Source organism: Haliotis cracherodii, unplaced genomic scaffold (genome assembly GCF_022045235.1).
Source record: "Haliotis cracherodii isolate W230 unplaced genomic scaffold, xgHalCrac1.p SCAF_15, whole genome shotgun sequence".
NCBI lineage: Eukaryota > Metazoa > Mollusca > Gastropoda > Lepetellida > Haliotidae > Haliotis > Haliotis cracherodii.
Window position 1 is genome coordinate 6,649,771 of NW_027266270.1, and position 16,396 is coordinate 6,666,166.

A 16,396-nucleotide genomic window follows, 5' to 3' on the forward strand; every position below is an offset into this window, starting at 1 on the left:
ATGATAACAAACCGCTCTGAACAGGTATTCCTGACCTTCCTGACCTTCCTGGAACAGATTCCAACATCGTTATTGTGAGGATCACACGCATTTATCACCCCGATGTGTGAGTGAGTGAGGTTTTACGCCACTTTTAGCAATATTCCAGCAATATCACGGCGGGGGACACCAGAAATGGACTTGACACATTGTACCCATGTGGGGAATCGAACCCGGGTCTTCGGCGTGGTGTGATGAGCGAGGGCTTTAACCACTAGGCTACCTGACCGCCACCACCCTGATATGTAAAAACAACCTGTAGATGTTGGATTGTAATAACGAAGTTGTACATAGCTACGATGTCACAGACGTCACTTTTTAGCTGTATGTTTTATGTTATAAATGCCTGTATTGCGATATCAACATGTCTTATTATCAAATGTAATCCTTAATTTTGTATGTACATACACTTTGTAAATCATGGTTGATGAAACAATATCCATCACTTTCATGTGAATCCATATTTTTGATTTGTAAATAGCCAAGGATACTATCAATCATTTATTGGACAACAAACTCATGGTTGTATTCTCATCATACATTGGAAGTTAAACCTTATATGTTCGATTTGTGAAAAAGGCTCATTATTTTTGACCATTTAGTCAACAGCAGAATTTTGGTTACTTATTGGTCTTTTCAACCCAGGGTTTGTCACCATGGGTATTGATGTGGTCCAAAGATTGTCTCCCTTAGCTGTCCCAGGATCTGAATATTGTGGATACAAGTCTGATTAATAATTCTTGGTCATTGACACTTTTTTCATGCTGATGTGATCATGAAAGAGTTGATTTGTGCAAAATTTGATCCAAACTCACTAAATGACCACAAAATTAATATATTTCAACGTCAAAGACCTACTTCATTACAGGCTTTTCTCCCACAGTAAGCTGATGTCATGTAACTGTAATACTGTTCAAAGTGGCGGTAAACCAAACTCGCTTATTGTCAATACTTGATGGATTTTGTACTCATGGCATTCCTGGGGTCACGGGTGGCCCAGTCGTCCAAGGCGCAGCGATTCGCTGTGCAGAGTTGCGTCCCTTGGGCAGGCCTCAAAGCTATGTTTGTGGGTTCGAATCCTGGTTCGCCCCGATTATGTTTCTAAGTTTGTCAGCACCATGCCTGTGCTCATGGGTTTCACCGAAGTGGTAAAAGTCTGAGACCTGCATCACTTTGGGCTTTCCTCCCACATTAAGCTGACACGCCGTGATATGACTGGAATACTGTTAAAAGCGGCGTTCAACCCAACTCACTCACTCACTCACTCTCACTCTCTCACTCACTCACTCACTCACTCACTATGATCACATAGGACTGCTTTGCAGTGGAATTGTTTTATCCAGCGATTAAAACCACAGGCTGGTTCCAGCTGGAGAGAACAGTGTGCCACGGCCTTGCTGTCATCTTCTCTACACGCTGCTTCTGGAAACGATAGGGTTCACATAGAGGTCATAGTTACTCATTTGACTTCGTGGATTTTAATGGCCTTAATTAGTTGACTAAAATCATGTTACTACTACGCCTCAAAAGTGGTTGTATGTCTCCATGCGTGCTGGAGGAACATATGTAGTGTATTTACAAACCTGTCAAGTATTGACATTGGAGTATATTGACACATGGCTCCTCAAGGCCTTTTATATTTTTCGGAATACAGACCCGCAGACTCTATCCTCTAATTTTTGAGAAAATGTAAAAAAGTTAAATCAGATTTCCATTTTTCCCCCCGCCACCGATAGCCATGTTGTCAGTTATTTTCTTGTTATTATCATCTTTTAATAAAAAACATGTAAATTTACCGTTGTAAACTAGTAAAGAGATACATAATCGATCTTTGTTGATCTCGAAGACGAACATGAATAGCCTCCCTTGACAATTATCTGTGTTGTAAGTGGTCAAATTTTTATTGTTACAAGGGGCTTTATCGTCACAAATGGTGGTCTTTTGGGCACAAAATATGTTCATAAAGTGTGCCAGAGGCATTCTGCATTAAAAAAAATGCATCTGGCTTTTCTTTTTTTCCTTCCCCTCCTCCAACCCTGGACTTTGGGCTGAAAAATCAGTAATCCTAAAAATAAAAAAAGCCTGGCCTTAGCACCATGACTGTTCTAAGTGTATGTCAGATTATGGGAGTTGGACAATCCTTGTGCTAAGATTGTGGAGTTATGACGAGGTCTGTTGAAAGGAAAAGAAATGCCCTGGCATTTATCATGTTTATATTACTTGTATGAATTTAAACAAGGTGATGGTTGATCTGGTTCTATGACATAGGATTTGAAATTACAAGGCCTGTGCTCAGCCGTATTGTAAGCTAAAACTGAAAACACCATGCTTGCCGTAAAGGCAACTATGCTTGTCGTAAGAGGTGGCTAACGGTATTGGGTGGTCAGGCTCACTGACTTGGTTGATGCATGTCATTGTATACCAATTGCACGGATCGATGCTCATGATATCAATCACTGGATTGTCTGGTCCAGACTTGATTATTTACAGACCGCCGTAATAGCTGGAATATTGCGGAGTGTGGCATTAAACAACAAACACACACACACACACACACACACACACAGAGCACGATATGCATACACTATATTCAACAGTGGTATTAGAATTGTTTGAGAGGTATTTCTTACATGTTGACAGATCACAAAGTAGACAATTTATGGATCACTTCGTCAATGTACTATTATAACTAGTGTCAGAGCTGCATGGCAGTTTTGAGTGGAAGTGACAAATGCATTAGCTGATTGTGGCATCAAGTATTACAACAAAGAAAAAGGAAGGTGTTTCAGTGTATAGTCTGAGACTGAGACTGGACTGCAGTTGTTCATAATTTCTTTACAGGACGGTCGGGATTGAAAGATACTTAATGTAAACCTTGTTTTGTGTCTCATCAAGACTGGACTGACTGATTCATACCCTGCAAAGCTGTCTTGGTTCTTTGTGTGGACAGATTATTCAGAGATTGGCATAATCATGAAATATTTAATTTGAATGTTGAGTGTATTGGAGTTTCAGCATGATATTTTAGAATGACAGCAAATGTGTGATTCCCATCATTCAGTGTCATAACGGTTGGGAAAGATTCTGAGCTCAATTTCCACCTGTTATTTCGGAAAGTTGTCTTGTTGATTTACCTTCAGAGGATGTGCGTTATAGTCAGATTTTCAGTGATAATATCATTCACCAGTGATATATTTATTTGATAGAATTGTCAAGAGAGGGATGAGAAGGGACCTTGGGCTCCGTTCCCTTAAATGATCTTAGCGCTAAGACGGTCTTAACCTTGTTGATCACCTGTAATAAGCTGAGGCCCCTGGGCCCCCGGTCCCCAGCAAGAGTCCTGTTCCACAAAGTGATCGACAACTCCGTACGATCGGGGAAAGGGGCCCCATGGTATCGTTTGACCAAAATGATTGGTGCCAAGTCAAGGATGGTAATCGATTATCCATTGTAATATATGTTCATTCGATCATGATAAGTACCCTATGGGTCCAGGGCCCGTTCCACAAAGCGATCTTAGCGCTACAACTATCATAAGTCGGTGTTAAAGTATGGTTGTAACGATCACCTTAGCGCTAAGATGGCTTTGTGGAACGGGACCCTGGGTATTTATCGCAATAGAATGGAGATAATAAGATAATCCTTGGACAAAGGCTGTAAACTTTACAGAGCTGGAACTCCCATCCTATGAAGTATAATCAATAATTATAGTGCTTTGGTTATTGTGGTGTTTGAGCAGGGCAGACTACTACAGGATCTCAGTCATGGAGGAAGCATGGCTCTGTGGCCACATGGTGCACTTCAAAAGCATTGTACATAGAACATGTTTGTTGAAATGAGGTAAAATATTTATGCCAGAAAATGTACGTTTCATTATATTTTCTTCAGGGTGACATGACTTGTTCCCGTATTACACATACTGGACGATTTTGTTTTATAGCTTCTGGTTTTGTCAACACAACAGCAGTATGTACATCAATGGAGAATGTTGATTTATTGGATTTAGTTGCGCATCTAACCGTGTTAATTTGCATCCTTAGTCATGCTACCACATGGGGACTAATCAGCTTTTAGTATTTATTTCATCTCCAGATACAGAGATTTTATTGTCAGACCTATGATTGTTGAGAATGATTGTATTCATCAATAAAATATTTAGTATGTTGGGGATTGCTTTTCAATCATTGTCTTGTAATTATTGACTCATATGGCTTGTTTTCTTTCAACATTTTCCTTAATTTACAGTTAGGTTTATGCTGTTTACCACTACAGCATGTGAGTTTTGTGTGGCTGGAGAGTCTGCGGATGTCGTTGGTAAAAAGGGCCCCTGTCATGGATATTGTGCTGACAAGCCAAGGCTCATAATCCAAGGTTTCCGCCATCGGTGCATATACAACATGGTTGTTGGTGTGTTGTTTAACGCTGCACTCAGCAATATTCCAGCTATATGACGGCGGTCTATAATTAATCGAGTCTGGACCAGACAATCCGGTGATTAATATCATAAGCATAGATCCACGCAATTGGGACTGATGACATGCATCAACCATGTCAGCGAGCCTGACCACCCAATCACGTTAGTCGCCCTTTACGACAAGCATGGGTTGCTGAAGACCTATTCTACCCCGGATCTTCAACATGGTCAATGCATACCATCCTTGATTGTCCAGGGTATTATATCTTAGGTCTGTTATGAAAAAGACCCTGGACCCATTTGCCACTATACTCTCGTTTTCTGGCTGGTTTGAATGACATGTGAAAAAATGGACATCCAATCAATTCACTGTTCATTCGTGACAAAACCAAGCAGCAATGGAACCAATAACGACTTGACTTGGAACATCAGTTTGCTTGCCAAAAGTTTAATTTTAAAAAAGTGTTCTGATAACTACATTTTGCATGTAGATCATGCCTAACGTATGTCAGATAAGTGGATCCAGACTCATCTAAGGGATGCAACTCTGCACAGGCCTTATTATGTGGTCAACTTTATTTGGAATGAAAACAAAAGTCGTCTTTCTGTACAAATTTAATTCATTGGTATGTGATCAACATCATAACTGAAACCACACAAACTCCAATTATTGTTCAAGCATAAGAACAAAACACAATCTCGCTTCTAAATCATAAAACTATTTGTCACAGAAATGGTGGAATCCTGTCACTAATGATTTGTGCAAAGGCTTTGGAACAAAGTTCCTGGCTTATTGCACTGCTAATTTTGAACAACATCCAGGGGTTTGGGCTGCTAGTGGAACGAGATGATGATGCGAGAGAAAAGAAATGGGATCAAGTACACAAACCCTGACGAGACTCCAGAATCTGATTTAAACGAGAACATGCATCATCTAAGTCGAAATGCGTGCCTTTTCTTTCCCACACTCGTTACACTTCAGTTACGCTCCCGGTATCGTTGCTACCACCAGGGAGCAAACAGCCATTACAAGAATCTGACCTAAATGTAGTGACATTCATAGTTTCGTGTTCGTCTCTGTGTATGCCATGCTAATGAATTGGGGAAAAAGTCTATGAAGGACCTATTATTTCCCAGATGAATTGTTTGTGTATTCAGATTAGTCCGAGACTATCTGAAAAGAACCAACACCCCCTTGCATTCCAACTAAACTCACATCATGGTTGTTGAAATGAAATACTAATTCATGTTGACAAACTAGCAACTATTTAGCTTTGGGGAAGAGTATTCGGGATCACTTGTTGGTCAGTTGACTCCATGCATGATTGTAGAATAGGTCTTCAGCAACCTAGCTTGCTGTAAAAGGTGACTATGCTTGTCGTAAGAGGCGGCTAACAGGATTGAGTGGTCAGACTCGCCGACTTGGTTGATGCATGGCATTGTATCCAAATTGCGTGGATGTAAATCACTGGGTTGTTTGGGTCTAGGCTTGATTATTTACAAGCCGCTGTCATATAGCTGGAATATTGCTGAGTGCGGCGTTAAACAACAAACAAACAAAGCATGGTTGTAAGAAGCCTAGCACTGTGGAGAGCTGTGACTGGTGGCAGCAACATTATAGACCGAGACCGTAGACTGACAGCGCCTCTGGTAGAGAGCTGCGGGACCGGGCTATCACTGTGAGTGAGTGAGTGAGTGAGTATGGTTTTACACCGCTTTTAGCAATATTCCAGCAATGTCACGGCGGGGGACACCAGAAATGGGCTTCACACATTGTACCCATGTCGGGAATCGAACCCGGGTCTTCGGCGTGACGAGCGAATGCTTTAACCACTAGGCTACCTGACCGCCCCCCGCCTATCACTGTGAGGAGGTTGGATTTTAGAGAAGTGAAGATATAAGGAACCGTGATGTAGGACATGGAGTCCGTCGAAACCTGACCTGTATCCGTCAGGAATCCTACAAATCATGAATATCTTATCTAACACTTCAACCCTGACTTTCATAATGTCAACACTGAATATTTGTGTGGGAAAAATAATAGAATATAGTAGCCAACTTTTCTGTGCAAATAGTCTTTTTTTAAGTAAGTTAAAGGTTGATGTCAAGTACTTTACCTGACGGGGGGAAAAGTAACTGACGGAAACAATCTGAACAACACCCTAAATAGTCATGTCTGAGGAGTGGTTTTACGAATGTCTATTTAATAGGAACTGGTGAATATGGATAATCTAATATGATAAGAATACCATAAACACTAAAAAAATAGCCCATCTCTCAAGTGAAGAATTAACTTAGTTACATCTAGACATTATGAAAAATATGGATATGCACAAAAATATGGTTAAATGTGAAATCAAAAGAAAATGTTCGGAAACAAACCCTATTGAAACACTTCAAAAATTTATCTTAGGATGAAATATTAGAGCCTTGCATGTTACAGACAAGAACAATAAATAGATCTTCACTAGGCTAGAGAATTAAGTCGAACATTGTAATCAAGGGATCTCTAGGCTGCATATAAACCTAAAAACAAGATTCACTGAAAATTGTTGAAACAAAGACACCAATATCCCCCTCCCTCCCTCATGGTGTTAGTGATGTCATGGTGTTGGTTCTACACCGAGTAATATTCCATCGATATCACGGTGGAAGTACACCAGAAATGGGCTTCACACTTTGCCAACTGAGAAGCCAAAGCTTTAACCACTGGACTACCGACCCCTCCCTCGTGTTAAGTTCAAGTGAAGTAGAGAACTACAGGAATCCTTCAACAGAGTAATGAAGGCTGTTAGGAACATTGTCCCCCCATCAACATTTCACAGGTTTTGTAGACACCACGGTCATCCCTCTCCTGTTAACACACATGACCGATCTGCAGTGTAGTCTTTACATAATATACATACACGAGAATAAGCCTTATTTCACATATGTACATGACAAAAATTCTTTGGATTGCATCACTCTTGCTATTACTGAAGAAAAAAAACACCTCTAGGATATGCATATACTACTCAGGAGTGTGAAAGGTTTTGACGATGTTTTCATTCCTTCATTCCTTTTGAAACAGTTCAATAAAATGTCACTCTGAAAATGGTTGTGGAATTATGAATTCCGAATACTTAACCAACATATCTTCCTCTTGAAGCAGTGAGCACGTGAGTGTGTATGGTTTTACGCCGCTTTTAGCAATATTAGAGCAATATCACTTCGGGGGACACCAGAAATGGGCTTCACACATTGTAATTATGTCTGGAATAGAACCTGGGTCTTCAGCGTGACGAGCGAACACTTTAACCACTCGGCTACCCGACAACTCCTCCTACTGAAGAAGATGTGCCTTTGGTTCATTCATCGTCATCAATTTGTTTTGTGATTCTTTTATTGGTTGGAACATTCATGAACAGTACTATCTTCCTGAATATTCATGTTAACAAGCTAACAAGTTATCAACACACGGACAATGTGAAGGGATGACATGACTTGCGACAAATGAAGGTTGATAGCAGTGCTACGACCATCGTAACTCCTACACAATAACACTGATTTACGACAGACGTAGCATTATGATCACTTTGTTAAACAAGGTCCAGATAAAAAAGACCAATGACCTTAACATTTAGAAAAAATTGAAACATGGAGAAATATCGAGGCTCACAGTGAACATGCCATTGTTAAGTCAAACAAAAGATGACTGGAACTGACAAAACACCTTCTCAGGAAAGCCTAACTCCATAACCTTAAGTCAAATAAATTTCAAGTATTTTCTTAAGTATTCACAAATACTAATTGTTAATACTCAAGCAAAGCTAAATATATCACTTTAATTAGGCTAAAAAAATAAAAGAATTAGTTCTCAGGTAATGGTGTTTGAAAGTGTAGTGCGGGCGGGCGGGCGGGCAGTGTTTTTTTGTTTTTGTTGTTGTTGTTGTTGTTGAAACTAGTATGAAACCAAATACGGTAAACAGTTGTGTACAATCAACCTGGGAAAGGGCCTCCCTACATAAATGTATTCCTTGATGAGTAAAATACTGGAATTTAGTATTTAACTACCGTTGGACTTTGAATATTTAAGGATTTTTGTTGTTATTGTTTTAAAATGGAAATTAAAATGAAATGGGCGGCAAACTTTATGATGATGCAGGTGGTGCCTGAGAACCAAGACTATTATTTTTCATAGCCTTAAATAAAACAATAAACTATCAAAAGATTATCAATACAAATGAGCTGTAGCCCAAAGACCAATGCACATATCAGCTGTTTAAGTCCATTACTCCTCGTCTTCACCTCACAGCATCACATAATAGCTACAGTCCTGATTACTTTGGTTGAAAGTGTCGTTTTACATGCTGCTATACAAAAATAATTTTCTGTTTGACAGACAATAATCAGTGATCCAACTTAAGGGGAGGTCCTGGGGTCCTTGAGGTTTGACCCTACAGTATATGACCCTTAAAATCTTGCATTCAACAGGGGTTGGACAAGGACCCCAGGGCGCTCCTGCCTACTTTCGAACACTGATTAGAAATGATTACAGTGTTTTGGACATTCAACACTCCTACCAGTGAACACAAAGACCACCAATTCTTTGTTGAGACAATTATTGATGTAGGCATACAATGAATATTTCACAAATGAAACCAATAATATCACCATCAGTTTCAAAATGTTGCAAATGACTTTTTCAGTTCACACAACGGAACCAAAACAATTCCTACAGAAGATACTTATGGTCTACATAACTGCTACATTCTATAGTTTCTTCTTTCTTCAACATGTCATCCAAGTCGGTACCATTTTGCACGTGTAATCATGGCTGCTTTATTAATAAGCTCATAAAGTCTGACAGTTGTGATGGTTAAGAATCAGAAATTATTTTAGGAAAGACTCAGGTCTTTTTACGGCCTGTTTACAGTATTTGACGTAATAAGCGCCCCGGGGGCTCCCAAAATAAGAAATAGGGGGCTCTTATTAGAATGTTATTCTGGTGAAAAAAACAGTGTTGAAAGATAAATTTCGTGGTTTATGCTGACAGCCTGAAATGTTTAAGTACGACAGATATATTTTTCCAGAATTAAATGCCCATAATAAAGGGTGCATATAACATACGAGTGCGTATTATACGTGAATAAATAAGTTTGTGTACATTTATCAATCGAAAGGGGTGCTAATTGGGATTGTTCACTAGCCAATATCTTAGCAAATGTTGCCATAGGCGCTTATTAGAGCGGGGCGCTTATTACGTTGAATACCGTAATTAATTTTTTCACATGTCAAAAAGAAAGAATAAACACAAGCTGATAGTCGGATTACTAAGGCTGACCGATTCACTGTAGTGTGAGCTAAGATACCGGGAGCTACAATATCACACAGGGCATCCTACTATCGACATACGCTATCGTGACATGGATTGGTACAACTCTATTGATTGCGGAGAAATTTTTTCCGAGTTTCCATCATGGTTGCATAATTGCAGGTTGTCTTAACTTCTCATGGTGCCATTGTCCACAATGCCGATCAGCCAGATCATTCCTCAATCGTCCTGACTGTCGTCGACAAAATGGCCAGTTGATCAATATCGATGCTTTATCCCCATACATATCACAAAACATCCTTGTGGTCACAATACAAACATAGAACACAGGACGTCGTCCCGTGAAGGTGGATAACAGTGTGTAGTCGCAGAGCACTGGTTGTAGTCTTAGCACTTGGACACAGGATTGACTGTTTTTGTGGGAGTTGTCTAGTTTAGTGCTTCGAGTCTGTTGTCGGCACTGATATGGTGGGGTGACCATGTCACCTCGGGGAACGTCACATCAGTGTATGCGAGTCAGCTCCTCTATCATCTTCACAAGGTCTTCCACTGTGGCGTCTCGCTTCATGCCGCTGCCGTCGTCAATCTGACCAATATTACGGTGTATTAGAAATCTTACAATACAGTTTCAGAATGAACTGCTTAAAACATGTTTTTGTGTCAAGGTGTTTGGGTTATCTTTTACCAATATGACAATGCATGATTTTGAAAAAGCATTCATATTGAATTTACAGACACAATTGACTCATAAAAACATCAAGTATTTGGAGTGAGTGAGTGAATATGGTTTTACGCCGCTTTAAGCAATATTCCAGCAATATCGCGGTAGGGGACACCACAAATGGGCTTCACACATTGTACCCTTGTCAGGAATCAAACCCGGGTCTTCGGCGTGACGAGCGAACGCTTTAACCACTAGGCTACCTGACCGCCCTCAAGTATTTGGAAGTACAAGTGCTACAAACATACTTTAAGTCAAGATGGAATAGCTAGAATGTGGGTACAATTGCATCATTACACTGGTGTATGTATATTGTTTACAGGAATTACACCACTATTGTGTGCATGTGTGCGTGACTAGGACTAATGTCCCACTAATGTGCTGGCCCACTGAGATACCATGCTGCAATTTAACATGGATACTCCACTCAGACACAGTATACTGACTCTGAGCTGACCAGTACTTGTTTCAGCCCCTTTATGCTGAGCTCCAGGCAGGGCAACATAAAGTACCATCTTTTGGCATGATGCTGGGGATCAAACCCCCGACTTTCTGCTCTCTGGGCGGACGCTGTGAATCTAGGATTATAGGTTCCTGGCATACCTATGGGAAGCAACTCTTGACATCAAATTGCACTCATGCCACCATTGTCCCCCAAAGCAGTTATGATACTGTAATCATATCATCATCCCTCGTTCTAATCATAATTTTGTAGATATGTGTAGCGATATTGAGAGAATTGCTTCGCCTACATTTATCTCTGGGTCTCTCTCAGTAGGACAGATTATTTCTACGAAGGTGTTACCATGGTTACCTGTTGCCCCTGCACCACCTCCTGCATCTTGTCCCGACTGAGGTCAAGGTAACTCTCAATGAGGTCACCATCGATAAACCCGACGCAAGCCTCAGTCTTACGTTCAGTGTAGAAAGATCGCCATCTGTATTAGGTCAAGGACATTTCAATATTCACAGTGGATTTACTTACTTCAGTAAAAGAAAACAAAAACAAAAACCATTAAGACGGGACAGAAACATCCGTGAGGAATTGGTAGTATTTCAACTGTACTACTACACTTTGTTTGTATTTTGATGAAAAGATAGTTTGAACTAACCTGATTTGTGATGAATAAATATGGAGTAAATTATCAAACTCGCAACACTGAATCCCATAATATCTGGACTGTCTCGCCTCATTTGGAAAGCCCATTAAAAAATATACAGGTAAAGGTAGTTTTGTTCTGTTTAGACAAAGGCAAAATAATCACTTTCAGGTAGAAATAATAAGCTCTATCTCTTTCCTGAAACCAAATCCATGCAGAGGTTCCGAAGATATCTCAAATGCTCCCTCCAATATAGTCAAGGTCACCGTTATAAACTTGGGTCTGCAAACACCCCTGAGATAACTAAGCTTAAAATCTGACACATAAAAAAGCAGGGGTTGAAGAGACCCCCCCTCTCCCGCAAATATTCAAAACCCAATTACTTTCAATTAACTTGCGTACAGAAACGCATACATTAAATGAACAACTCAAATGTATAAAAACACCACTCATAAATTCCCACTGAAGCTTTTTCAGCATGCGTACAAAGGAGCTAATTTCCGAAACACAATTACGAGCTAATTTACTTTCCGAGTTAAGCCTATATATTGTGAACAGTTATATACATCAAAAACATTATTTTATTTTATTTTAAATCTTGAAATGTTCACTAATTTGTGGAAAAAACCACTAGAGTGATGAATAGATGAGTGAAAAAATATTGGTTACCCAATGAAAAATGTAATAACCCAATTATGATAGAAACCCTAGAGTAAAAACTCAATTGCTCAAGAATTTATCTGGAGCTCTGCTGTGACCTTGAAAAAAAGGCAAGGTTAAGGGGGGAGGGGAGGGGGGAAGGAGGAACAAATTTGAAAATATCAGTCATTAATCATACAAATGGGTCAGTATTGGAATTATAGCATAGGTTGCTGGGGACCAGTTCTTGCCCAAACTCCCCACAGAGAGACCAGCAAAGGTGGACTTGACGAGATCTGCTTTATCTTCAGCAGGAATTACAGAAAGGATACACTGAGTGTTCCACTTTGCCAACACTCTTGATGACCTTGGCCAGTCGGTTCTGGACTTCCAGGAGGAAGTTGTAGAAGTCGTGAGGCAGCTGTGCCACCAACCCTGCAACAGTGAGAGAGGGAGTCCGTCTATAGCAGTCACATCAGACCAAAATGAGGGAGTCCCTCTATAGCAGTCACATCAGACCAACTTGAGGGAGTCCGTCTATAGCAGTCACATCAGACCAACCTGAGGGAGTCCGTCTATAGCAGTCACATCAGACCAACCTGAGGGAGTCCTTCTAAAGCAGTCACATCAGACCAACCTCAGGGAGTCCGTCTATAGCAGTCACATCAGACCAACCTCAGGGAGTCCGTCTATAGCAGTCACATCAGACCAACCTCAGGGAGTCCATCTATAGCAGTCACATCAGACCAACCTGAGGGAGTCCGTCTATAGCAGTCACATCAGACCAACCTGAGGGAGTCCGTCTATAGCAGTCACATCAGACCAACTTCAGGGAGTCCGTCTATAGCAGTCACATCAGACCAACCTGAGGGAGTCCGTCTATAGCAGTCACATCAGACCAACCTCAGGGAGTCCGTCTATAGCAGTCACATCAGACCAACCTCAGGGAGTCCGTCTATAGCAGTCACATCAGACCAACCTGAGGGAGTCCGTCTATAGCAGTCACATCAGACCAACCTGAGGGAGTCCGTCTATAGCAGTCACATCAGGCTAACCTGAGGGAGTCCGTCTATAGCAGTCACATCAGACCAAACTTAGGGAGTCCGTCTAGAGCAGTCACATCAGACCAACCTGAGGGAGTCCGTCTATAGCAGTCACATCAGACCAACCTGAGGGAGTCCGTCTATAGCAGTCACATCAGGCTAACCTGAGGGAGTCCGTCTATAGCAGTCACATCAGACCAACCTGAGGGAGTCCGTCTATAGCAGTCACATCAGACCAACCTGAGGGAGTCCGTCTATAGCAGTCACATCAGACCAACCTGAGGGAGTCCGTCTATAGCAGTCACATCAGACCAACCTGAGGGAGTCCGTCTATAGCAGTCACATCAGACCAACCTGAGGGAGTCCGTCTATAGCAGTCACATCAGACCAACCTTAGGGAGTCCATCTATAGCAGTCACATCAGACCAACCTGAGGGAGTCCGTCTATAGCAGTCACATCAGACCAACCTGAGGGAGTCCGTCGATAGCAGTCACATCAGACCAACCTGAGGGAGTCCGTCTATAGCAGTCACATCAGACCAACCTGAGGGAATCTATAGCAGTCACATCAGACCAACCTGAGGGAGTCCGTCTATAGCAGTCACATCAGACCAACCTGAGGGAGTCCGTCTATAGCAGTCACATCAGACCAACCTGAGGGAGTCTGTCTATAGCAGTCACATCAGACCAACCTGAGGGAGTCCGTCTATAGCAGTCACATCAGACCAACCTGAGGGAGTCCGTCTATAGCAGTCACATCAGACCAACCTGAGGGAGTCCGTCATCGCAGTCACATCAGACCAACCTGAGGGAGTCCGTCTATAGCAGTCACATCAGACCAACCTGAGGGAGTCCGTCATCGCAGTCACATCAGACCAACCTGAGGGAGTCCGTCTATAGCAGTCACATCAGACCAACCTGAGGGAGTCCGTCTATAGCAGTCACATCAGACCAACCTGAGGGAGTCCGTCTATAGCAGTCACATCAGACCAACCTCAGGGAGTCCGTCTATAGCAGTCACATCAGACCAACCTGAGGGAGTCCGTCTATAGCAGTCACATCAGACCAACCTCAGGGAGTCCGTCTATAGCAGTCACATCAGACCAACCTGAGCAGTATTGTCAGGCAGGCACACGGCTGCAGATACAGAGAAGCACTAAGGACTGGAGTGTTGCCTCTCCATCCTTTAGGCTTAGGCTAAAAAAATAAGTCTTGGTTCTCAGGCACCGCCTGCATCATCAGAAAGTCTGCCTCACTTTTCGTTTTTATTTCCATTTTCAAAACAAACAAAAATCCTAATACCTATAAACAATGCGATCCAAAATAGCACACAGTTGCTTCCCTTAACACGTGCACTGCTTACTACACATCTAGTGTTACGATGGTCATGGCAGCAATCAGAGGTTAAGCTTGTTATGTAGGGAGGCCCTTTCCCAGGTTGCTGGTGCACAACTGTTTATTTGGCTACATACTAGTTTTAACAAGCCCCCCCAAAAAACACTGACCACCTGCACTATACTTTCAAAAGTCATTGCCTGAGGACCAATTCTTTTATTTGTTTAAGCCTTATTTCCAGGAAAGAAACAAAAATGCCAAATTTGTATTTACCCATGACTCCAGATCCACTAGCGTATCGTATAGGCAAACATCCGGAATACATGGAGTAATTAGCTGATTAGGAAAATTTGGAAACTCCCCAAAAGAAGTATCAGTTAAACAGTTGGGAAGGGAAGGAGTACACACATCATTTCACAAGTCCATATGATGTCTAAATCCAGAAACTTTCCAAAATGAGATTATGGAATTCCTTCTTCCTTGTGGTTTCCTGTACTTACCCACTGCACCGTTGACGGTTCCGAAGAGCACGGAGCCCTGGAGAGGTGTGGCGTTTTCCCCCGCATGCTGCATCACCAGTGATCCTGCAACACACAACATGGAGGTCTACATATCACCAACATATGGACCACCCTACCCACCCACTCAGACATGACACGATGTATAAAATATCCACAATGTAACTGTGACTTTTTATTATTTACATTCAGAACTGGGTATACTCATGCCAGTCACGTAGATCCGTGACTGATTGGTTGATTAGAAAGTTCACCAACGTGATCTCCTTCGATTGGTTGTTGTGACTCTTATGCAGAGAGGTATCACATTTTCAATAAGATTTGGTTTCGGATATGAGGGGTTTTCTTTAGGAAGAGCGAAGTTTTGTTATTAGGCAATAATGCTGCATTTGAAATAATTGTAGAATTTTCCTATTCGGAATATTCTATAAGTAATACGTTACCACTGTTATACCGAGGCTGTTGTCTCCCACAACTGCTGCTATAGCGAAATCTACCACAGAGATCTCAATTACCTCATGCAGCACGTGCGTAGCCACCTAGCTGCCATGTGACACCCTTCACTCTTGTCTCCTGCGAGAGCAAGTGCTCAGGGGACGGACGGGCGGGCAGCAGCCCAGTGGTAACGTATTACTTATAGAATATTCCGAATAGGAAAATTCTACAAATTACATTAAGTAATACGTTACCACTGTTATACCGAGGCTGACTACCACAGTAGGCGGTGGGGAGCACCTACAACCCGAATCCTGACTGCTAGCGTTCCTTCCGACCAGCGGAAGTAAACACCAAGGCGGAAGCACTCGATGCGCATGCACCTAGCTAGGCGTTACCCTATAGGAATACCAAAGCACTGTCAAGCGCATACCGTAAGGCTCAATCGTCATTGCCAAAACGATTGGTGACTCCAAACGGCCCCACTGGATAGGTATTTCATCGCCGCAGCGGATGAGAACACTGTATCCGCGTGAGCTTAATCTTAGATCAGGTTAAACAGTCGAAAAGAGGGAAATTAATTTCCTTCAGACCGTATATCCCAGAGCAAGCCTACTTAAAGTATGCATTAGGCGCGTGACCTAATTCCAGTATTCGTAAGCATGTATCACAAGGTTGGAATACACGACAGACAATTAAATGAATAATTGTCAAAATACAAATAAGGATAAAACACACAAAAAGCCGCCTCACCTGTGGTGTGAGTGCGCTGGTTTGCAGGACCCCCACTCCTGTACCCACGGCGTGGGAACATTGGAGACGACCCAGATTGACCACC

General features: G+C 41.9%; 1 protein-coding gene across 2 annotated transcripts in view; it reads right to left on the minus strand.

Annotated features, from left to right (window-relative positions):
* Window positions 1–5,053: 5,053 nt before the first annotated feature.
* The window catches only part of LOC139462203 (DNA damage-binding protein 1-like), a 39,299-nt gene continuing 27,956 nt past the window's right edge, over window positions 5,054–16,396 (minus strand). For both annotated transcript variants that reach the window (XM_071243780.1, XM_071243778.1), the window contains exons 24-27: window positions 15,106–15,189; window positions 12,560–12,662; window positions 11,303–11,426; window positions 5,054–10,353 (exon numbers count right to left, since the gene is read on the minus strand). In XM_071243780.1, coding sequence (XP_071099881.1) covers window positions 10,270–10,353; window positions 11,303–11,426; window positions 12,560–12,662; window positions 15,106–15,189 — 395 coding nt within the window. In that variant the 3' untranslated portion in view covers window positions 5,054–10,269. The remainder of the gene's footprint in view (window positions 10,354–11,302; window positions 11,427–12,559; window positions 12,663–15,105; window positions 15,190–16,396) is intronic.